Source organism: Motacilla alba, chromosome 3 (genome assembly GCF_015832195.1).
Source record: "Motacilla alba alba isolate MOTALB_02 chromosome 3, Motacilla_alba_V1.0_pri, whole genome shotgun sequence".
In the NCBI taxonomy this organism is placed as follows: Eukaryota; Metazoa; Chordata; class Aves; order Passeriformes; family Motacillidae; genus Motacilla; species Motacilla alba.
In genome coordinates, this window is record NC_052018.1 from 81,152,144 (window position 1) to 81,177,066 (window position 24,923).

The 24,923-nt window shown below is 41.0% G+C and overlaps 1 protein-coding gene across 1 annotated transcript in view; it reads right to left on the reverse strand.

Moving 5' to 3' along the window:
• Nucleotides 1-23,497, reverse strand: part of EFCAB2 (EF-hand calcium binding domain 2) — a 29,346-nt gene extending 5,849 nt beyond the window's left edge. The window contains exons 1-3 of the mRNA XM_038133483.1: nucleotides 23,268-23,497; nucleotides 4,958-5,042; nucleotides 1,362-1,434 (exon numbers count right to left, since the gene is read on the reverse strand). Coding sequence (XP_037989411.1) covers nucleotides 1,362-1,434; nucleotides 4,958-5,042; nucleotides 23,268-23,295 — 186 coding nt within the window. The 5' untranslated portion in view covers nucleotides 23,296-23,497. The remainder of the gene's footprint in view (nucleotides 1-1,361; nucleotides 1,435-4,957; nucleotides 5,043-23,267) is intronic.
• Nucleotides 23,498-24,923: the final 1,426 nt, after the last annotated feature.

A 24,923-nucleotide genomic window follows, 5' to 3' on the forward strand; every position in this document is an offset into this window, starting at 1 on the left:
TGAGGCAGGCCTTAAATTCTCCTGGTTCCCCTGGACTTGAACAGGGTTGTCAAAGTATCCCTGTTTCTCAAATCTGTGTCTTCAGTGAGGAGTTACACTGTTCATTTGCTGTAAAGAAAAGTCACTGTGGGACACTAAAAATATAATCTATATTAAGCACCATAATTTCTCTTTCCATTTTGTCTTGTTTGTCAGTGGGAGCTGGGACAATCTGGTTCTGAGAGTACAGAACCAGAGCAGACAGATTGCAGGATCATGTTAAAAGTGCTTTCTCCTCTAGTGGTTCTTTGCACTTCCTCATCTGAAGCAGCCGCATCATTTTCACAAGACTTAGTGCAAGACTTCTCACACTAGATTCAGATCTACAAAAGGCCAGACAAGCCTAGTGAGGAGAGATTACTACTGCAACTATCCAAATTTTTGTTTTAGCAGGAAGAAAACAGTAGGAGACATAAATTCCCAGTATCCTGACCTACACATGAAAAGGAGAAAAATCCTTACCCCACCTCTCAGCTCCAGCAGCATGCCCCTTTGCAAAAAACATGTGAAGTATTTTCCCACTGCCTTGTCCCATTTATTAATCTCATGATGTCAAGGCACCAGCACACCACTTTTCTATTACAAGCATGATGTAAGGAGACAAAAATTAGTGTAGGAAAAGACTGTGGAGAAATGTAATTCCTTACCTTACCACTGCCTATCACTGGGAGAATGAGAGGATCACTAGGTCTTGTGATATTTTATGTCCTGAAGCCTGATTTACAAGCTTAAGCATTCAAGTAAGAAAAGATTCTCACCTGTAACTCAGAAATCTCAAAACTGAGAAAGACCTCATGAAGGACAGAATGTTGAAAGGTCTGACTACATGATAGCAATAACAGGACCCATGTCAAAAAATGGTAGGCATTCCCTCTGGGTATTTTTGAAATGTGATGTATAATTTTAACACCTGCTCAAGAACTAATTTTTACTACCTAACCCTGCAATGTGTTTCCATGGCATGTCCAGAAGAGTGAGATGGTTAAGAGTTTGGATATCTGACTAAGGTTTAGTACATTCTTTTTCATCAGTCAGTTTTTCCTCCATTTTCTAAGAAGTCCCCCCACCTTGGCACAGCGTCACAGTCCCCCTTTGGGTAAAAAAGAGTCCAAGACTCCTCATTTTAACCCATCAACATTGTGACCTCATCAGCCTAAAGATTTGCTTTAGGGCAACCTACAAGACCGACTGTCTGCCGGAAACACTTCCATGACACTTCCAACATCTTGGAAAAGAGCTTAGGTTTCCCATTCAGCAAGGAAGAAGGGCCAAACTTGTGTGAGTTGAAGACTGAAAAAAATACAACAGATCTAAACATTTACCTTTGCAAGCAGTTCCTGTACTTCTGCCTCATTTGGAAAGCAACCCAGTGACCTGACAATGCAACCAATCTCCCTGGAGGAGAAAAGAGAGAGGAGAGGAGAGGAGAGGAGAGGAGAGGAGAGGAGAGGAGAGGAGAGGAGAGGAGAGGAGAGGAGAGGAGAGGAGAGGAGAGGAGAGGAGAGGAGAGGAGAGGAGAGGAGAGGAGAGGAGAGGAGAGGAGAGGAGAGGAGAGAGAGAGGAGAGGAGAGGAGAGGAGAGGAGAGGAGAGGAGAGGAGAGGAGAGGAGAGGAGAGGAGAGAGGAGAGGAGAGGAGAGGAGAGGAAGAAAGACATCTTTGTTAATAAGTCTGCAATGCAAGACTGCTGAGAATACAGATACCAACCAATTCAGAGCTTGCATATAGGAGTGTGCACATAAAAGCATACAAGAAAATCTATGTGGAATTTTAAGATGATGTCTCAGTAAGCAATGTCTACTTTTTCAGACATAAAATATTCTGAAGCTCCTTGAAATTGTTCTTGCAATTTCCCAAAAAAAACTTTACTATTGTGTTGCACTGCACTGTGTACAAGTTACTTTTACATTGCTGTTCTCTAATTGTAATGCTTATTTTCAGTAATATATATATATATATATGTAGTTAACAAATCACATGGAAATCTACTGAAATGCAAAGTAACAAATAAAATACATACTTCCATTAAATGCTATAAATATACAAATTCTAACTGCATTAAAGAACAATTACAAAAGGTGAGGAAGAAGGCAGCCCTGCTATGTCCATGCTGTGCTCTCAGAGAGACAAAAGAGCAACAAAGTGGCTTATCACTACTCTGTTTATGCTGTAAATATATTCATAGCTTGTATTTACTGCTGAACCTGGTGCAGCTGTTCTGAGGCTCTAAATAAAATTCTGACCAACCTGGCAATGCCTCAAAGTAGTCTAAGATGAACAATGTCACAGACTAGAAACAAAATTATTGTAAGGGTGTAATAAAGCCTTAATGAGACTTATGGTATAATTAGAAACAAAATAACAGAAGCATTAATAGAGCTTGTGACTTAAAATTCAATTCAACAACACAGAAATTTAAGCCCATTTGAATATCTGTTCACAGTGCTGGTGGTTCCCATGATCCAAATGTCTGTGATTCCTCCATTTTGACCAGTGGTAAATTTTTCCATTTTGTGCAAAAATCAGATTGCCTAATAAAAATGGTAGATACAAGGAGGAATGATCTTTGTAAAATCTTCTTACAACGTAAGCCCTGAATGCAGCACACCAAGCATATGCAAAATTATATGTATAAGTCTATGACCTCTTCAGACAGGTCCCAAGGAGTTCCTATTCTGACTGAAAACATATGAGAAGCACTTCAACAGACAAAAGACAGAAAAAGGCTGGCTGCACAAAACTAGCTACAGAACAAAACCCAATCCTACACATCCATGTGTTCTGAACTGAAACCATCTACTCAAATGACCCTGCCCCTGTGGGTGTGAATGGCCAATGGCCTCAGGGAGGTCACTCATTTAGATATAATCCTTGTCCATGCATCATACTTCTAGTATGCACAATATTGCATTTGTTCTCACTCCTGCACTCCCTCATACTTTCCAGCTACTTGTAACTATTCCCTGCCTCCACCAGAGCAACATCCAACAGAAATCCTCCCTCCTTGTTGTCCCACACTATTTCTGCTCTCACAGACTGCCAGGGATGGGAATGCTGCCACCACCCTCCTGCCTCACTTCACTCACACCCAGCAGAACTGTGATGTAACTGAGGTAAGTCAGACCCTAGAAGAGTCTGCAAAATCTGGCACTGCTGGATGCTCTATCTGGCAGTCTGCCAACATGCCAGCACGAGGATGTCGCTTGAAGTGCTTGTGTAAAAAAAGTCAGGACCTATTTGGTAATAACATGGAGTTTAAAGGACCTGATAGGAAACTATTTTGCTCCCAGCCCCTTCCTCTCGCTTAGCTCAGCAACTGCATTTTCTGCTGTGTAGTTACTAGAATACAAAAATGATAGTCAAAATCAAGGTTATGATCCTACAAGTTTTGTGACATAGATGCAATGAAAATTTTGGGTCATGGTTTTCACCTTGCATATAACACTTTCAATGACAAGATTTGCAATATCACAAAAGTCCTTGACTGAGGGACATGAAATATGCATGAAAAAATACCATCTTCCTCGTGCTTAATTTCTTACTAATTTATCCTAGGAGTCATGGAATACCAATCTTGGCCTGTCAAATCAGTATCATTTTCCATTCTTCATGGATATCTGATATTTCAGGCATTAATACTGATAGAGCTACAATTGTGGTTAAGCATTGTGCTGTGCTGCCACCTTCTGATACAAGATAATCAGCCATTAATAATCCCATTTGTGATACAGCCCTGCAATATGAACCTGGAAATAATTAGACAATAACTTTTTGTTCATTGACTGTCTCTGTACTACAAAAAAAAATCAATGTGAAATTGTGCATTTACTACATTAAATAGACTTTTGGTCCACTGTCTGAATAAATACATTTTTAAAAGAGTCCACTTCTATCATTTAATTGTTGTAACATGCTCCCAAGCTGTATATCCATATATAATGGAGTGAGAAGTGGAGAAAGTTCTACAGCCGTTTAGGCAAGACTGCAGATGTAAATGACAAACAAACAAGCAATGAGTATGCCATGATGCAGTGAGGGCTGGCAGTGGTACTGGTGGGGGTTCTGCCCCGGGCCGGGCAGCCAGGGCCCATCCTACTGCCCAGCCAGGAGCAGGACACCAGGGGGCACTGGGACAGCCCCAGCCCCGGACATCAGGCTCCTCCCTGGACACGGACCAAGAGATTTAAGAGATCACTCTCCCCTACAAAGCCCTACAGACAAGGGAGCAGCAACTATACTGAGTATTGAGACATATCCTGATATTCTCCCCATTGGGTATAGCTGAAAAACCATTACTTCTATGAAATACCTGCAATTTCTTAAATTTAGAGTCATTAGTAAGCATGCATTGCTACAACCATCACATAAATATTTTGCACCTCCCTTTCCTCTCTGTAATGTAGAAGACCTGTTCGGAACATTTAAATACGTTTTTCAATCTGTCTTCATGCAGAATGTCTAATGACAACAATTTCACCAGTTCTCACACTCCACTGTAGTGTTTCTACTCAATAACTGATTTATAATTAAAATGATATTCTTTTAAAAATAGTAATTGTAAATATGAAGAATTACTCCAGTAAACTTTCATGACAACAGTTTATAACCTGAGAACCTGCTCCCTGAGACATAAACACGTGGTTTATGCATTTTAAAACGTAAGTGATACAGGTATGAACGTTTATGTTAAAATTAAGTTCAAGTAGCACTGTCAAATATTCAAACTTTTAAAATACCAGAATTAAAAGCATCCAGGAATTTTTAGGCATCCATCCAAGGTCAACCCACTACAAACATACTTGTCCAAACAGGGCCAAAAGAACTGTTTCTGTTACATTTTCTGGTAAAGCAGATGCCAGTTTAGGGAGCTGTTTATCTCTATTGAGATACTGTAATATATTTGTGAATATATTTACAAACCTGACATCCACAGTTTTATTGGATTCACGGTCAAACACCTCAAAAGCTTCTGTAATCTTTTTCTCAATTTCAGCTACTAGGCCATCTGCAAAAAGAAACATGAGAAAAAGAATGATTCGCTGAGCTGTTACAACTAATATATTTCCAATTTGAGACTTATGACAGCAGAAACACCAAAACTGATAAAGAGCAGACAGGAAAGGTACTTTGAAAAAAGCAGAAGTTATGAAAAACCTCCACTCTAAATGCAGGATCTGTCATTTATTTTAGTAATATTGACTTGCTATGGCTCTGCAGCTACATGCCTCAGCTGCATGAACACACAGATGCCCAGGTGTGGACCCTGCCCAGAGTGCGCCACAGCTCACTCTGGACCACAAGCCTGAGCCCTTCCTGGATGCCACTGTGCCAGTGGAAGGAGCAAAGCAAACACCGGCCCACGCTTGCCCTGAGATGGGGCTGAGTCACTTCATGCAGGCTCCTGCATCCAGGAAAACATAAGTGCTCCCATGTCCACTCAGTTAGTCATAATATATGAAAAGCTGAGAACCAGGGATAAAGAGATAAGATGTGTAAGATCTGTGCACAGTGAATATGGCTCATGGTAAATAATTCATAGTGAGAGTTTGGAAAGGAAGGACACTCTCAGCAAAGGAGAAGGAGTAATTTGCTGTATTTGCTTTTTATATCTCAATCTCAAAGAATGGGGAAAGAAAAATTGCAAGTTATCACAGATACATCTCACATAAGCCAGAAATTGCATTCTTGGGGCAAGCTAAGAACAAGGAAATAAATTCTGAAGAAAAAAATGTAAGTAGAGGAATGGGTCTATCTCAAACGGAAATCTCCCTGGCAAGAAAGCCAGGGTAAAAAAACATAGCGAACTGGTAGCCCATTTATTAGTTTGACTCCAAATTACAGAATATAGGAAGCAAAGTGACATGAAGTTGACTTCTTGGTCCCTGTGGCTAAATACAGCCCCAAACTCTGTTTTGCAAACCAGCTCTCAGGAGGCAGCATTTCTTAAGCTAGCCCCCAAGCCTCCACAGAGATTCCAAAGGGAAAATCTGAATGATAGCCAAATTGAGATTGGTATGAGGGACACTTGTTTTCTCTTTTTCATACTTGTCTTGTGTATTTTCAATATAATAAGTAAAACAACGCTCTCTTCTAGTACACAATATATTTCCTTCTTTAGCTGATGGGGTGTTAAGTGATGCTGAGCAGCTCAGGCCAACATTAAGCCACCAGATCTGTTTTCTACAGGCATAATAAATTCATACCTAGTTTTCTACAATCCAAATAGTCTGGGAACCCCTGGGGCTGTAGTGTGCATTCATTTTTTTCATTCGCTTTCTTGCCCACATGACAGAAATGTCATTTTGCTGACAAAGGGTATCAGAACTGAACATACCTGAATGATACATTGGCTTTGTGACCTCCCTCTCTTTATCTTGACCCATGAGCTTTTTTATTGTGTTTTTTCCTCCTGTGCAGTTGAGGAGGGCAGAGAGAGGCTGCATAGGGTGCCTGGCAGCTGGCCAAGGCTGGCCCATCACTGGCTACAAGCACTTCAATACAGCAGTGGATTGACCCAGATATAAGGAACCTCTTCTGCAAGTAGAAGAGAGGTGCATCCCCTCATAGAGCTACAGCTGCCTGCTGCTTTCCATCTGTATTTGGTACTGAAGTCCCCAGAGGATACACAAAGAGGAGATAAGTAGGAACGTATCCTGTATTCCTCTCCCTGACTTTATGCCCCGATTGAAGCACGGGCAGGTATGTGTGCGATGGACTGGAGACTGGAGCTCACTGAGGATGAGGAGCCCTATGCAGTCCCCAGGCACAGGACAAACTGTCTTCTTTTCACAGCCTGACAATAATGCCTACCTTTTCTCTGCCTATGCACCAGAAAAGTAAGGCACAATTCGTCCCAAGAATATTTCTGGGTTTCACACTCTCTGAACCTCAGAGAAAGGAAAAACAATTCTTATAATTTGCTGGGCCTGTGTTTGTGCAAAAGTAGAATGCAATATGGAGATTGTTTACCCAAAGTGATGGTGTTTTGTTTCCTTGGCCTATGAGGTCCAAGTGTGTGTGTGAGTCGGGACTGTCTGCTGAGTGTCACAGGATGCAGAGCAGTTGTGTGCAGTGTTGAGTGCTTGGCAGATTCAGTTTAGATGTAATGTAATATAGTGGAATATAGTATAAAATAATATAGTATAATAAAGTAATTAATTAGCCTTCTGATATCAATGGAGTCCTCCTTATCATTTCCTCCTTCGTCAGGGGTTCCCTGCAAATTCGATAGTTAAATCTAAGTGGACCTGATTCCTTGTAGAAAAGTCCCTAAAGATTCTCAAAGTACTAAATTTGATGGGGTTTTGTTTACTGGTTATTTCAAAGTCTTGCATCATGTCTCCCATGTAGACTCAGAGTTTAGTTCTTGACATCAGGCACTTCAATTGTACACTACAACTTGCAATGGAGAAACATTGAAGGAATATTTATAGCTGTATATTCTTGGCATGATGTATGAGACTTCCATAGAAATAAAAATTAGCCAAGAGAAGGCAGGGAGAGATTTTAAGTGCTGGTACTCTGTAGGCATCCAGCCTTTCCAAGTTCTTTTCCATGAAGACAGCATACTTTAATCTTACCTTCTGAAGAGGCCTGATAAAGAAAAGTCCTGAGATGAGATGAACTTGATTTAACCTAGGTACCAGATAATCTATATCTCTTCCAAGAACTGAGAGGAAGTTGTGACTAAGAGCCATATCCCTGGAAGAAAACATAATATACTGTTGTCCTCTCAAAGACTCTACGTGCAATGAGTAAACACGTAATAAGCTACAGGCTAAATTTGTTGACTTCCCTCCAGGAATGAAAGCCAAAGATGTTCAACACAGTTCAGGTTGGCAAAGCTGTTTATCTGAAAAATTCTACAATTCCCTCTAAATCTCTCTTTGTGAGGGAAAAGTACATGGATTCCAACTCTAGGATAAGAAATGGGTAAAGTTTTAAAATTATCTGTTCAAGAGGGGCATCAAGAGATCAGACACACAGTTCACTCAGTGGATGTGGTGCTTTAATGTACTGAAATCTTTCTGTACAAGGAGACTCTCCACCACGGGTAGATCAATGAAAGTTACATGGACAGTGTTCTAGCAGTTTTTCAGAGCAGAAATATCAACATTCTGACAGAAAAAGATTTCACTCACTTATTCTACTAACTAGAAAAACAATATACAGTGTCAAGGATGGAATTATCTCACTTCCTGTAATGGTTTAAATAAATAAACATTGAAATATAGCATGCCAAAAAAGGATTCCAATAGCTACCATTCCAAAATCTATTTATTCCCTCAAAGAAATCCTGTAGGTATGATGTATTATTTCCATTTTTATGCTGTTAAAAGGCTTGAGATACTTGTAAATGTTGTCCCATCCTAATTAATTTTCCCACCACATAAGCAATAAGAAGAAAAAATGTCTTAAAATCTATTTCTCAGATACATTAACTGAAAATGTATTCACTATCAAGTTTTCTTTCCTATACTATCCTTTGCTACTTTCCCATTTTGTTTAGTGTGAACTAGATAAAACCCTCAATACTGCCAGTTAAGTAAGACTGACAGAGAGCTGGGACTCCCAAGTCAATTCTGATGTTTCTTGCAGAATGAATGGTCCCTCTTCAGCTTGTCCAGGCTGTTCCCCAGCACTCTGAGGCCCATTTGAAGCCAGCCCTTAAGCAGAATACCTGCTTCAGTTGCGACATATCTTCTTTAAAAACCCCACTTTTAGCCTTTGCAGGGAGCAGAACACTTTGCTAGATGTGGCTCTGCCAGACTCTTGAGTAATGAGAACTTTTAAAAGGGATTTCTAGTTGATACAATTTGCTAGGTTCTACCATTCACTTAATGTATTAGCTTGCTTTCTTCCTAGGGGCCAGTTGCTCTGATGGTTCAGAAAGCCAACTCCTTCTTTCACCAAAGAGAAAAAATGAGTTATCATAAGAGGTAGTCCAGCATTAAACAATTACTAAAATGCTGGGAAGCAGCATCTGTCTGTTGCTCACAGGGAAAGATTTAGTTCCAATGCATCCTGATGAACTATTTACACTATGAAATACTTCTAAACTCTTTTTATGCTACTTAAAAGAGTAAAATTAAGGGTTGATTTGTAGAAGTACTGGTGGACTTGATTTTATTACTTCATATTACTGCACACACCTGAAACGTTAGTCTTTATAAACATTAATTTAAGTGTGTTTTAATAAATATTGTCAATTCTATATTTAAGCTCTTAGGAGCATATAAATATCTTATTAACTATTAATTACTCCATCCTCTTTCCATAGTATGATGCTGTGGCTATAGGCAGGTGTGAGGAAACCCCTGAGGGCTCTGCTGACAGGAACCCTTTCTCATGTAGGGCTGCGTTGTGGAACTTGTCAGTCTGAAAGGGCAAGGGACACAGCCAGGCAACCCCAACTCAGTGACAGTTTCAGAGTCATTTACATGTTGTTATTTCAGTGTTATTTAAAGTGCTGTTATCAACAGCTCTTTGGTAGATTGCCCCATCCAGTAACTAGGGCTTATCAGCTGGAAGTACAAAATCTTATCAGTGGCTTTATACTCCAGCACCATTCCTTCTCTTTTCCACTAGCCATTATTTCAACCAAAAAAAGTAGAGAGCAACCTTGGTCCTGTCAGCTGAACTGAGAATGAGATACAGAGACTGTCATGAAGAAAAAGGAACATCTTTAAGAAGGTAATGGAGAGCATGTGATTGTGCAGGCAGCCACATGAAAAGTTGTGCACCTTTAAATCCACTGCAATCAGCACTCAACTTCTGTCAGCATTCTCTTTCTGCTCACAGATGCAACTTATTGCAACCACTCTCTCCACTCTACTCAAACACTTCTATAAGACTCCTATGACCACTCTTGGCATGCTTTTAGGATGAAAGAGATGAACTAAAAAACAAAATAGATTTGCCTGTGATGTTTGCAGACACTGTTTCGCGACCTCTCCCAGAATCCTTCCCAAAACCACAAACGGAAATAGGGGCATAAGGACTGGGGGGAGGGTGAGGGGGTGGGGGAAAACAAACAAACAAACAAACAAACACCTCCAAAACTGACAGTAGTTCTTATGAGAAGAAAGGTACAATTTATATTTGCTCAAATATAAAGAATAAAAACAGTAAGAGACTTCACAATGCAAACTCTGAGGAGGTTATCAGTGAGTTCTTATGAGATCTAATCAGGCTTTTAACCAAGTTCACCTGTACAGGTGAATTCTCAAACACTCTCAAATAAGCTCATCAGTTTTATCAAGGCGTTGTGTCTCCAGAATAAAAAGGGAAAGCAAGTGTGGTCTCATAACATGAACTCTTATTGATGATATCAACATTCTGCCACAAACATTTGGGTTGAATTCATATTAAGTGTGGGGAGCTTGGCTGACATAAAAATAAGAACTCAGAAATCTTGCCCCACCCCAAAGAGGAAAACCTTACAGCATTTAACTAATGCTATTTTAAGGAAATCACTGAGGAACAGGAACATGGAGAAAACCATCTTCAGGCCACTTGAATCTGACTTATTGGCAAGATCCATCTGCTCTGTAAAGAAAAAGGCATGCATTAAGTTTTTTCCTAGTGACCTTTTCAATTCCTTCTCAGAGGAAGCTAAATGTACAGTCAGCCTAATATGCTGAACCAGCAATTGTATGCCATGCTCTAAAAATATTGGGGTAAGAGAAATATTGTCTTCTCTACTCTGTACCTGCAGTAGCATTTATGATATTAATATATTAGGTATCAGAAAATAAAGGAACAATAGGATTAAGCTGCAAGCTTGCAGAATACACAATGTTGTTTAATTGTATATTGTGATACATAATTAAGTAATTAAGAAATGTTATCATTGAAGAGTCTGCATTCTAAAAAGACAAATCAAAAAGATTTTGAGGAAAAACAATAGGTTTATGGAGCTTAATTTCTCCAAAGAAGGGGTAAACCTAGTCCTGAACGGCAATCTAAAGAAAACAGATTGATGCAAAGTATTGATGGCACCAATGGGAAATGTGTCACCTGAGTTTAGACATTCAGATTATGTGAAGAGATAATATACACAGCTTTGTAAAATTTCATATACGTCAGTTCCCAAGAATTGACCAAGCTGGTGTCTTCACTGCCTGTGTCACCTACTCCAGCTTGGGGATGCAAGCTACGGCCTGCACACTCAGGAGAGGGATAATGCTTTCTCTCCTACATAAGAAGCATTCCATATTATCACAGATAACATGGCAATCTGAATTTTAGTCTGTGTGGAAAACAAAAAGCTTAACTGGTTTACAAAGAGGTCACTTTCAAGCATTCCTAAAGGAGCAAAAATGAAATCTCAAGAACAGCAAAAGCTTTTTCTTTCAGTTTTTTCAGAATTGTTGAGAACTAGCCAGGTCATTGCTCCCCATTGCTTGTTTGTCACAGCATACACCATGAGACATCCAGATGAGAAGCAAAACCCATCACCAGTGTGAATCAACAAAACCAAAACCTTGCACCCATCATTGTGAATGTGAGCAACAATGCTCCTGGACAAAGAGCATCACCTTGCTCACACTGTTGTCACATCTCTTCCCCTAATGGCAGTACAAGTGAGAGCTGAAAAGTTACCTGGTTGTTTCCACCACAGTAACTACCTTATGGAAAACTAACAGAGAAAAAAAAAATAATAAAGGGACTACATTTAAATATAGATAGACAGAATGGAGCCTTCAGAGTGGAGCAATCAGAATGATCTTTGCACTGCCCCATGGCACCTAGTGTGAACAACCATAAAAAGAACCTCCAACAGCAAATAGACTTTTAAAAAAATCAGGTAAATAATTTGATGTCTGATATTAAAATACAGGCTGTGAGTTGAAGGCTGTAGAAAAAGTTAACTGCAAAATCTACTTCATATTCTGAGAGAAAAATATTAAACACAATTTTTCCTTTCATAAGATAATTTTTCCTTTACATAAGATAATTGTAACGTGGGCAAAATAGTGATGTAAAAAGAAAGCACTATCTTGACTCCAGTTTTGGCTACAAAAATGAAATTATTTTATAGCATTCTGACAGCAATAAAAAAATTAATAATTCTGATCAAGCACAATGGAAATATCTTTACTTCCTTTAGAAGTATACAAATTCATTAAAGCATTATAAAGCAACTGTGCATTTCAACCTTGAAGTTTAAAAATTTAATCAATTTGTAAAATATATCTAGTTTGTGCTAGTCAGTTGGCAGCCACTATTGAAGTTACAAGTTGCCAGTCAGTAACTTTTGACCTAATGAAACAAGATATTCTGTATATTATCCTGGGCTTTGACTGTTCCGTAGATGGCATTTAAAATACGATGGCATTCGAATCTACCACAGATTCAGATGTTTCAATACATGTGGGAACCAAAATGAGCAAAATTAATGGGGCAATTAACAACTCATTCAACTGCTGAGAAACAAAGTGTAGAAACTATTTCTGCTTTGATAAGCAGTCAAGCTTCTAGTTGCTCAAAACATTCTTAAACTACTTGACACTATAAAATAGAACAAAAGAGGACATGAAGAATGCCACATCAAGCAGGGAAAGAAGCCACAGTCAGCGTCTTCCATCACCTAGAATTTCCAAAGGTGTTTAAACTCATAGTTCACACTACTTCTAAACACAGTTCATACAAAAATGTCACTGATTGGAAAGGGAATATCCACCATTGACAAAGTTCTTGTCCCAGTTACCTCTCCCCAAAGGTGCTGGAGTCATGGACAATCCTGTCTATTGCTCTCCCTTCTGAATCAGACACAATTGTTCATCGTCAGGAAAAATATTTCTCTACCTCATGATACACATTCTTGTTGGTTATCAAGCCCATTTGAATGATGTCACTTCTGGCTGCTCCTGCAAGATGCCATTATTTTCCCTGGTCTGTGCTGGGCAGACTGGGCCCATAGCAGTTCACAGAGATCACTCTGTAGCCTCAGTCCCTGATCATTCATACCTGTCTGTGCTGAGTCATTATGATATAACACCTTCAACAGCTGCTCTATTAAACTTGACTCCCACATCCTGACCAGGATCCTGTTTGCTTCCTCTGTCCTCAGTCTGCATTTCTCAATTGTGTGTTTCTTGAAACCAGGGGATGCAGATGGCAAAGTATGTCAGCATGCAGCCCCAGTGGTACTACAACCACTGCCTGGGCTTTCTACAGGTAATGCTTTTGCCTATGAGAATGGAAAAGGGCAAAATATGAGGGATACCCTTGCCACCTCTGCAAATTCCTAAAGAGATACTTGCTTCAAAACAAAATTGTCTGTATATTAGAGAGGATCAACAAACCATAATTTTCTTTTCTTCATGTGCCTGCCCTACAGGCAAGGGGAAGAAAATCCTTTCTTCCTGCTGCTCAAAGAGTTCCTGAGCACCTTGTTGGTGATGGCAAGCTCAATCTACAGCCCTGGGGAGTACACTATAGGGAAAAATCATTCCCCTGTAGGCAGCTAGTCTGAGTGAAGCGCCACAGGTATATATCAATCCATGTATCTCATGTATCCCAGGAAAAGCTCAGCAAAATATGCCCTGATGTTTTACTGTACTCAATCTGTGTAGACATGCTGTACCTGCATATATATCTATAGATACTGAACCATCATTCTTCATAAGCATCAGCAGAGAAGCCTGCAATCCTGGGACATGATCAAGGAATACTACCTGCCTATACTATGATGGAGTTCAGTCGTTTTCTCAAACCTGAAGCCTGAAGCACTGAGGTTTGATGAGTGAGTGATTTAGTGATTTCTTTTTCTTTTTTTTTTTTTTTTTTTTTTTTTTTTTGCAGGGTGGATGTCCTTTGTTAAGGGTTTTTTGGTTTGGTTTGGTTTTGGTTTTATTTGCTTGGTAGGATGATATGAAAGGAGTCCCTACTTCCCTACTTGCACTTCACAGAATGAATTTGTGATTTGATCCACATCTGCCAAAAAGGAGAAATGGAGGTGCAGTGGCTGGCTTATTGGTATGACCATGCATCTGGGATGCAGAGTGCATCATGTTCCCAGTAAAGCAATTAAGATGAGACAGACTCTGGCGGGGATTCCTTAGCTGCCACAAGCCCAGGCAGTGGCCCATAGCAGCGCCTAGCTGAGATGGGCCAGCCCAGGTCTTGAAAGTGTGTAGGCTGGGGCTACAGCTACAATGTGTAGAACTTGGCTACAGCTCCACATTCTCCTGCTGATTAAGTGTTCTGGACCTACCAGCATGTCCAGGGAAATAAAAAAAACAGAAAAGTTGGACCATTGGCAGTTAAAATTGCAAGACATTCTGACACATTTTCTAATGAGTAATTTTTAAGCCATTCTTGAGTATTCCTTTTACACCTACAAGGAAAATGTTCCAGTGGAGGTCATCATCCACTACCTTGCTGGTGATAGTGGGCAGAAACCTTTCCACCAGAAAATGCAATGCAAGCTGGATTCCCACGCGTGCAGCTGCACAGGCAGATTTTCTGCTCTCTGTTTTGACCAGCCAGGATGGCACTGGGCAGGGAGATTATTGTGATTACCTCCTTTAAGCAGCAAGGAAGTGCACAAGCAAATACCCAGCCCTTCTCCAGCACCAATTTACTGCTGCTCTGCTCCTGCTCCATGGTGCTGCAGACCTGAGGTCCTCCTGCCATCCCCCATAGTCCCTTGCTGGGGGTACCACAGCTCATGCCCAGTGACAAGCACCTTGCTGTGGCACTTCATACCTCAGTCTTGCACCTTTCCCTGTAACTACAGCTTAAAGACTTTTATCACCATGAGTACAAAATCTTTCTGAGCTCTGAAATACTCAACAGTGAGAGCTAATGCTCTGACCTGATCTTCTTAAGGACCTTATTCCTTGTGTCCTGACCCACTGTCACCTCACCCCTGTTGTAAATAGTGCAGGGTCATGCTGTGAACTATAACGTACATCTTATTGTCTATATCCTCTGGAGAATACATAACACTGGGAGATAGAAGGAATGCGTGTAGTGGCTGCTCCGTGTAAGCTCAAACCTCAAATAAAAATTAGGGATAATCTCTTAGAGCTTGAATGAATCTGGAGTCATCATTATTTACAGCAGAAGCACTTGGCAGTCCTTCTGAGAATCTTTCATAATACAACAGCACCTACCCTTGCCCTGGGAATTTCTCTTTTCACAGATTTCACACAGGTCTGCTTGCCCACACTTTCTGTATTTCTTGTTGCAGAGACCTTGCAGAAAAGCCAGTTTCTTCTTGTTTCACTCTAGTATTTGGTCAAATGTTGAAAGAGATTCTTTTTTCCTCGAGCCCATTTAGCCTTTTTGCACTTCTTGGAAGAAAGTCTGATGACATGGGCCTCAAGACCCTGGTATGGGAAAGTTACAGTGGTATTACAGTACAGAAAAAGCTACTGACTCATGGATTACAGCAACACACATTTTCATTTGATAAGCTGTCAAACATTTTATGCCAGAAGTAGCTGTAACATTTTTAAAGCAACAATAGAGGCATAGCATGAAATGTTCCACTGCAGCTCTCAGGACCTGGCCCTGCCTGTCTTCTCAAGCTGTCAGCCAAAGCCACTCTGCCTATTTCACAGGCCTCACAACTGCTGCAGATTATTACTTTGGAAGCAGCACACAATAAGAACTCTTAAGAATCATGTATCCAAACTGGACCTAATTGGTCTCAATTATGACCCGAATTTCAGCCAGCAAAGCACAGCATCATTTTGCAGCTAGTCAACGAGCAGCCAAGTCTGACTTCACAAAACCTGGGGTCACTTGCACAGGGCCAGCTCTTACTACAAAGCTCTCCTGCTACCCGGTGTCCACAGACAAGTTGCCAAACAGTTGCTATTGCATGCAGCCAGCACTGAGGGCAGTAAAACATGCTTTGTCACACTAACTTGCAGAATGATGGGGGAAATCCTTTTAATACAAAAGATCTTCTCTTGAAGAGATGTGAAGCAGATGATGTGATGTGCCTCCAGTCATCCAAAGAAAGCAAGGAAGTCCATTCTATGCAGAGATCCTGACTGCTTTCTGCACACCTGTGAGTCATAGGTAATATGCAATGATTATCTTATACTTCATGATGTTGTCCTTCCTTCAGTGAAGTGAAAGAAATGTCAGCACTTGACATTAGTTAGCCTGCAAAGAATAACAGTGAAACTTTAAAAAAGTCAATACCAGCTGCATGGTGTCCCTTTTCACAAGGCAGAGATAAACTCAGCATAAATCTCCATTAGGAATGTCTCGCACATCCCTGAAATCACAACTCTGGCAGTTGCACCAGCCAGCACTCTTGTGGCAGCTCAGAGCTGGCAGAAACAGTAATCTCATTGCAAATTGTTCTACATCTCTCATCTCAGCCACACCTGGGATATAATGAAAGAGCTGTGTCTAGCCCATACTTACATCCTCTTTCATCCCCAACAGCAACCTACCTTGTGAGGATATATAGCTCTCCTGGTGATGCTGAGTCTTGCTGTATCTCCAGCTGCAGCTGAAAAGGAACAGCTTCCATAGGCTGTGACACTGGCAGAGCTCAGGTCTGCTGCTGTGCTGTGCAGTCACAGAAGGCATGTCATCTGTCTCCATTTCTCCTGCACTCTCCACAGTGCTGGCCCCGCAAGCAGATGGCAGAGCTGCAGAGGACAGCTCTGACACCCACATATGCACCAGACCAAGTTCCACCAAAATGTGGCAAAGCACATGCTGCTGTGAAACCCACTAAAGCAGCTCACTCTGCCAAGGATATGGGACAGTCCCAACAGGGAACCATGTCACTTGTCACTGACAATGCACACTTGATTGCATGTGTGGCAGCAGCAAATATCTGGTAAATTGAATATTCCTCCTGAACTGCCTCTGCACACTGATTGCTCAAGTGGTCCAGATCCAGGCACCAGAATCAACTGGATATGAGCGCTCTGAGAAGTAATTTGTTTTAAACAATAGACATTATGAAGTTTAACTGCAGTACCACAGAACTGCTGCTAGAACAGAGCAGTATGTAAATGCTCTTCTTTTGAAGCTGCAACATAATGGCAGAATGAGGGGTTTAAGTATGACTTAATACAGGCTGTTATTATGTAATATATCAGAAACACCTTTCTTAAATGGGTTTAAAAAAATAGTTTCTTTGCCCAGGCAAAGGAAGACTGTTAGAGAGAAACAAAATGGCAAGGAATTACAGGGGCTTGCTGCTGCAGCTGTTTGGTTTTTAAGGCACTGCCTTGAAAGTGCTAAATCACTTTCTTTATATACTATGAATGGATACAAACCTCCAATTTTCTTTCTGTTTACCTAAGAGTAATATTCTGAAATTGAACAGCATTTCAGCTGACAACTGACATATACATTTAACATCAATGGGGAATAAGACACTTCTGGCATTCATCATTTCAAGCAGGATAAGCTAAAGGAAAAAGTTAGCAAACTTGGAAAAGAAGTACACAAGCTGTTCAAAAATGAACTTCAGAATTCATTTCTAATTTTCCTGACCATCCAGAACCAGAACCTCCTGTGAGCTTCCACCAGTGACACAATAATCCTTACCATTTTAAAGATGGTACTTGGAAAGCTTTTAAAGGTTATGGCTGTATACAGCCCTAGGCTAGATTCAAGAAAATCCCCTCCAATCTCAAATCCATAAGGCTGTAACATCCTACCTACACCAATGCAACATCGAACAGCAAAGAAAATACATTTCCAAAAAGTTGGGAGTCTGTATTTTCTAAAAGATGAGCATTGACAATTTAAGGCAGTTTATAAAATATTGCTGAGACCCATCAGGTAGCACATAGTCCTGAGGTTGGTGTGGGACCTTCAGCCCCTCCCTGTGCTGATAGCTTTTACCTTCCCACTGGGCATCTGCAAGTGCCACTTCTCTGGCCACCTCTGCAGCACTCCAAGCCCTGTCACGGACTGTCCCATTCACTTCCCACATCACTGCCATGCGGAGAACAAGTCCCACCTCTGCACAGGCTGAGCTGGGACATCACTGCTGCAGCTGCTGCTTCCCTCAGGATACCTCCCAGATGTCTAGGAGCTATTTTAAGCTTCTTCCCCCACATCAGCCATTGTCTCAAGGCAGAAAGCAGCAGCACAGCTGGACTTCATGGCAGGATTTGGTCAGGGCAGAGTACTGGTGTGACCAACACCCCTGTCTGCGTGGCCACCTCCCAGCTGGGGGCTAAGCACTGGCTGTGACAACAGGTTCATGTCACATTTCTGTTATCCAAAAGACCATTTTCCTTCCACAGTCTTTTGCCCAACACATTTTATTGCCAATAGCAACAAAGCAGGATCTGTTCACACAAAATACAGGTACTGCTAAGCTGAAAAAAACCTCCCAACCCCTCAGATCTCAGAGTAATTAGTATGTAGACATGGAAATTCTTAATAACATGTTAACTATTGTTGGAAAGATAATTTGTGGGAGTTCTCAAGCTCACTGGTTGGCATTGTTGAAAAGACAAAAAAAGTTTAAAGCCTTTCTTTGCACATCACCCAATTTTTTATGCACTAAATCAGCTAGAAGTAGAGCCAAACTGAAAAATTTCTGCCATTTTATGCACCATGGAAACAAGAAGCCTGTCAATCTGCAATTACCTATTCTACATCCATTTGAGATCTATTTCTGCTGTGGGAGTATAGCCAACAGGTTCAGATCTACAACCTGTGTTTGTCATGGGAGATTGACATAGTTTATTTTTTGTTTCATTCTCAAATAAGTACAAATATTAAAACATAAATCAGATTGATGTCAGGGTGCATGTTAAACTGCAATACAATCTAATAAAGACTATAAACTTTTCTTCTCATGTAATTTCTTACAGCAATGTCAACAAGAGGATATAAAAATATTCAAAGTGTTCATCGATAAATTCCACTGTGATAAAACTGCACACTGATTTCCTAAGTAATCTCATATATTCAGATTTTCTTCTAGAGCTGAAAGACTTCTTGCTTAAGCCCTATGAAAGCTACTTATTTTTAACAGCTCATACTAATTTTGTATTTTTTCCCCCATAAATTAAACACTGCCACTTTTTAAACTAGAGATAATTTGTCTGATGGACTACTTTAGCTTGAAGGTTTATTGTGTTTAATTCAGAGCTTTTGTACCTTTCAAATGCTGGTGCTCATTTATTAAACTCTCAAAAATACATTTTAAAATCCTCAATATAAGAAGTTCTTAAAAGAACTCACATGCTTCAACATCATGTGCATCATCCCTTTCAGTGGGATTCCCCAAAGTCATGCACAGCTTAAGTGCTTTTCTGTGTCGGGTTTGAAACTTTCATGTTAATTAAGAGTGCTCCAAGCAGAATTAATGGTTATGACTGCCTACCATGCTCACGGCAGCTACAAGGCTTTCTCAGCTTCGACTCAAACCATTAAAACAGGATGAGCAGTGATAGCACATTTTCAGTATCTCTAGCAATACAAAAAGCAGGCAAAGTCAGGTGAATTGATGTGGACAGGGAAGGTTTAGATCCTCCTTCCAGGCACAAGAAGATTCGGCAGGGCAGGTGATACAGGCGGAACTCTGCTTCTTTGAAAGAGGGTCGTAGTTGAATGCATAACTAGTTCTCCCAAAATGTTACCTCCAGTATCTCTGATTTCACCAGGATGCCAGGCAGCAAACTGGGGCAGGCAAAGAGCTGACATGTATGTATGACTGAACACACTGTTGCTGTATTTACATACTAAAATAGGAGTGAAGACTCTTTCCCAGGATGCACATGATGTGTCTTCATCCGTGGTGTGACGAGGTTTTGTGAGGCCTGATTACAAATTGCTACCTAGAACAACTACTAATCATTTACCAGAGAAAACCATCATTGCTGAACAGCTACAGGTCTTCACAGCAGAATCAAGCAACTTTCTGGGGACACCTGTTATCCACAACCACGTATTTGGTTCCATACAAGTGTAAGTGGGTGAAGTAGCAGCTCAGGCCATTCAATATACTTCCCTTTGGATTAAAATTCATGACTAATTAATGGTATTTTAAATATGCACTATCTGGCACAAAGAATATAGTCTTTGAAAAACCCTAATACTGATCAATTACATAACATTTCCATAATGATACAGGAACACTGAAGCATTTTCTCCTTTATGTACTTTCATGTGATTTCTTAAATCCCAGATGGAGAATAATTTGTCTTCAGTCTAGTTCTACTTGAGGCACAGTCTGACATTTTGCTTTCAGGTTCTAGCAACATCAGTATTGAGATCAGAGGTATTAAAACTTAGAAAATCTGACATGTTATGTCAAATTACAAAGACAGTATCTGAGAGCAAATGGAAGAACAGACAGACTGAATTAAGTAGCAGAAAAGGGAAAAGAAAGAATGATAGGAAAGAAGATAGGGACAAATGTACAAAAATGAAAGATTAAACAAATATTCTAGTGTAATCAGATGGGTGTGAAGAAAAAACCTTAAACATTATTGAAAGCACAAATGTACAGATATAAATTCAGACATAAAACATGTAGCTACATACAGTAGGGGCATGGTCCCATTAACTCTTATGCACATACGAGATTTTATTTGCAGCATTTGCATAATCTAAAGAGTAATACTCATGTGAGTAACATGTACAAGAGGTAGCAGGATTTGGCCTCCCACTGTTTTTCCTTGTGTACAGCATGTATATCTGTAAAACATTTAAGCAGGCATTTCAACTTTGAAGAAGACTGAACTTGGAAATAATAGGACCTAAGGGAAACCTTTCCAGGAAAGCTGGTGGAATTGCAGTTCTGCAAAGCACCGAGAGGAATACCCTAAGGACTAATTATTTGACAATACAACTAATGGTATTACTTTGAAGCATAATAAAGTTAAACCTGCAGCTTTCGTAGATGTGGAGTACTTGCTGGAGGGAAGCACAATCAATGTGCGAATCCAGAATCTTGGAGAATCTTAATTAACCCTCTAACTGCTATCAGCAGGAAGGCTAATAGCAACTCTGAAGTGGCGTAAGTGACTTAATCCTGAGGTATTGCCTCTGTTAATGAGACACTGACTGCTAGCTCTCCTCAGCCATGTTTACAGTAATGAGGCGCCTTTATAAGGCGGTAAACAATTGGTTTGCCTAAGAGCAGGCTGGGATTCTCATGAGTGACAGAAGTTACTGTCCAAGGGACACGAGTTATTGTCCTCATCCTACAGATGAGAAACTAAAGTCCAGTATGTCACTTCCCATGATCCACTGGTCGGGCCAGGGATGGAGTTTATGGGTCAAGGTCATTTAGGATGACACTACAGTTCTCCTCTGGAAGACGACATCTAAAGCTCTATTGGGAATAGTTTTATAGCATGTTAAATAACATGAAGCATAAAAAAAAACCCCAAGAGAGTCTGTCTTTAGTAATAAAATAATTAAACTTCTTACAAAGTATTCTCATTTTGAAACTACAAAAAAAAAAAAAGGCGTTAAAAGACTGAAAAACCCATCAAAACCTATCAAAACCTATCAAAAACCCATGACCTTCCTTCTACAAGAGTTTCTGGCTGTGGCTTGACAAAACAGCACAAAATCTCATTATTATTCATATGGGTACCCAAAATATAAGGAATCCAGGCTTCCCAATACTACTTCCCTCATCTCAGATGGTTCAGCAGCCTTCTAGGCTATCATTTATTATCATTTATTATCCCATCATTTCTCTCCACCTCTGCTAGCACTGTGTCTCAGCTTCATTTGCACCATTAGAAAAAGATAGGTTTCCACAAGACTAAACAAAAATTAAAACCAATATAAAAACCAATATAAAAAAATAAAACACTTTAAGAGCAGTCCTCAAGGAAGCTACATGTCTTACTGTTTAATTTCTTCAAGACATCTATGTTGCAAAGTGCAGCTAGAAATACTTCTACAAAAATCAAATTAGTCATTTAGCACCATCCACAGCAGCCACTTAGACAAGACTTTTCTGCAGCATGCATTGTTTCCTAAAAAATATTAAACAATCCATTGATTATATTGTTTTAATTACAATGTTCAGGCTTTGCAAACTATGGCAACACACACAAGTTTAGTTACAGAAAGGATGGATTTTAGGCACAATATTGTGGGCTTTACCGAAAATATGTTTTCCTTGACACGATACTTGAATATCCTTGAAGATGGAATTACCTCTAGCCTATAAAATAGAGTTTCTGGCAACACTCCCATAAAGTAGAACACAGTGGCCTCTAAAAATAAGCCATGGTGCTATCAGCAGCACAGATTACTTTTTTTTTCCAGCAGAGAGAGCCCAATGCATCCAGAAACGACTGTGAGGGGCCACAATCAGCCAGCAACAGCTGCCCTGGCAGCCACCCCACGCCATGACCAGGGGGTCGGCCTTGTCACCATCCAGCCTGGGCGCACCCCGTGTGGTGGCAGCACCACCATAAGGCTGCCAGCACCAAGAGGCAGCTCCACTCCCTGTGGCAGGGAGTGCTGCAGAGCAGCCCCTGCCCTGAGGCAGAGGCAGCGGTGTGGCCGCCCCGAAAGGGATGGGAAGTCAGCGGGTGTATTTCTGTTCGTGGAAATATGCATGTGTGTGCGCTTTCATCTACACGTACCTACATACACACATCCATGCACAATGTGCGTGAACAGATATGTGCCCGTACACATCTAAAATCACAGAATGAGCTGAGCCGGAAGGGACAAAAAGGATCATTGAGTCCAACTCCTGGCCCTGCACAGGATCACACCAAGGGCCTGAGAGCACTGTCGGAACACTTCCTGGGCTCTGTCAGGCTGATGCTCTGACCACTTCCCTGGGGAGCCCGTTCCAGCGCCCAGGCACTCTCTGGGTTGAAGAACCTTCTCCTGCTACACAACCTAAACCTGCCGTGGCACAACTTCAGGCCGTTCCCTCGGGTCTTGTCACTGGGCACCAGAGCTATCAGTGTCTGCCTCTCCTCTTCCCCTCGGGAGGATATCGAAGATTGCAATACGCACACACATACGCGCGCACACACACAAACGCAAGGGGGGGTGTGTGTGTGTGTAAATACGTATGTATGCACTTGAGTATGTATATATGTATATATGTATATCTGTGTTCCCCGGTGCGTGTCCGTGCGCCCCTCCGGCACCAGCCCGGCCAAGGCTCCCCGCGCCTCCGCTGCCCCTCCAGCCGCTGCCCAAGGCCTAAGGCGGGCGGCCCTCCCTCGGTGGCCCGGCCCCGGCCCGTCCGCACACCGCCCCGGGGGGGAAGCCCCGGCCCCGGCCTTACCCTCGCCCTTCTCCTCCCTCTCCGCCATGGCCGCAGCGCCGCGCTGTCGCCATGGCGACGCGGGCCTGCTGGCCCTCTCCTCACGCCGCCGGGTGTCGGGCGTCGCTCCCCGCCGGGCTGAGGAGGGGCAAAGGTGTCCGAGCCCCCTGCACGGCCCCCGCTGCCACCCACCGCCCTTCCAGGCCGCGGTCGAGTGAACCCCTTCAACCTGCCGCTGCAAAGGACTCAATTTCTCTTACAAATACAGCTTTCCCTAGTAATTGCGGAGATTTACATGTGTCTGAGCTTTAGAAAGTGAAAGAACATTTTATTCTAAATGCCATCGCTCCAAAACAGCTAAAATATTCTTAGCGATATTAAATAAAACTGTGTGGTTTAAATTTAGTGAGTTTTAGCAGACAGGCTTGCGATGCCTGGTTCTTCTGACTCTAAAACTGTGAAAGTATTAAAAAATACAAATAATAATATTCTGGCAAGATGCAACCATCTATTCCTAGAAAATAAATATTTATGAAATTCCTAGAGCTCAAACCTTGTCCTCACTACAGCAGGTGCTTGTTTGTCAGATGTTCAGTTTTGCAAAGCCCCGTGGATGACTCCTCCTCTCCTCACACACTCAATTCCACCTCTCACACAAACAGTTAATGATGTTCTCAGTATTCATGGAAGCCTGAAATAAAAAAAAAAAAAATTAAAAAAAAAACACATGGAGCACAAACAGGGCTTCTTTGATGCTTTTTTTTAAATCACTTTCTTATAATATTTTAACATTTGCTATTTGCCTTTCAGCCTCTTATTTTTGCATTTTTTATTGAACATGGCTCAGAGTAAAGAGGGTATAATAAATACCCAAGAGAATACATCTTTAATCTGTTGGGAAAACAGCTGATTATGCTCTCTAACAAAGCTGATCCCTCTGAAAGGTTATCTACTGACTTGAGCAGTTTATTAAAGTAACTAAATATTTCAAACTACATGTTTGACTACAAGAGTACAGATTTGTTTCCTCTCAAATTGCTAACAGAAATTTTGGTGAGAAAAGCGTGGCAGACGAATTTAGAGGATGCAGCAGCAGAAGAAAAAACCTTTATCTTTCAGTCTTACAGGGGTCCTATTTCTTATTCCCTTAGCCCCTCCACACAAATAACTTGTCTTTCCTGATTGTAGGTCTATGGTGGTGGGTCAGTCACATGTTTGAAGCTGGAGGAAAGTGCAAAATACTTTGGCAAGGATGGACTTCTCTTACGTCTTCCCTTCCCTACCCCAAATGTAGAATTTCATGTTCTTGAATATGGTGCCCAGCATTAGATTACTTACATTATTTTCCAGGTCATTCATCATAGGACACTTATAGCTCTTCTTCTACAAATGCTACACTAATTCAAAGTATTTACTACATATCCCTAAAAAAACCTTAATAAAATCCTGTTCTAGTTACTCGCGTTTTTCATGACAAATCCATGCACAAAATATATAAACAACTCTTAGTTTTAAAATAAATACAAGTATTGCATATTGTGCGCATTTAGTGAGATTCTTGCGTGTTCATAGTAGATTTTGAATGGAAGAGAGTCACTGCAGCTGTGGCATGGTAAGACAGTTGCTCCACTAGGGCATTCACCTCTAACACCTTCCCAGCAATTTCTCCAGGGCTTG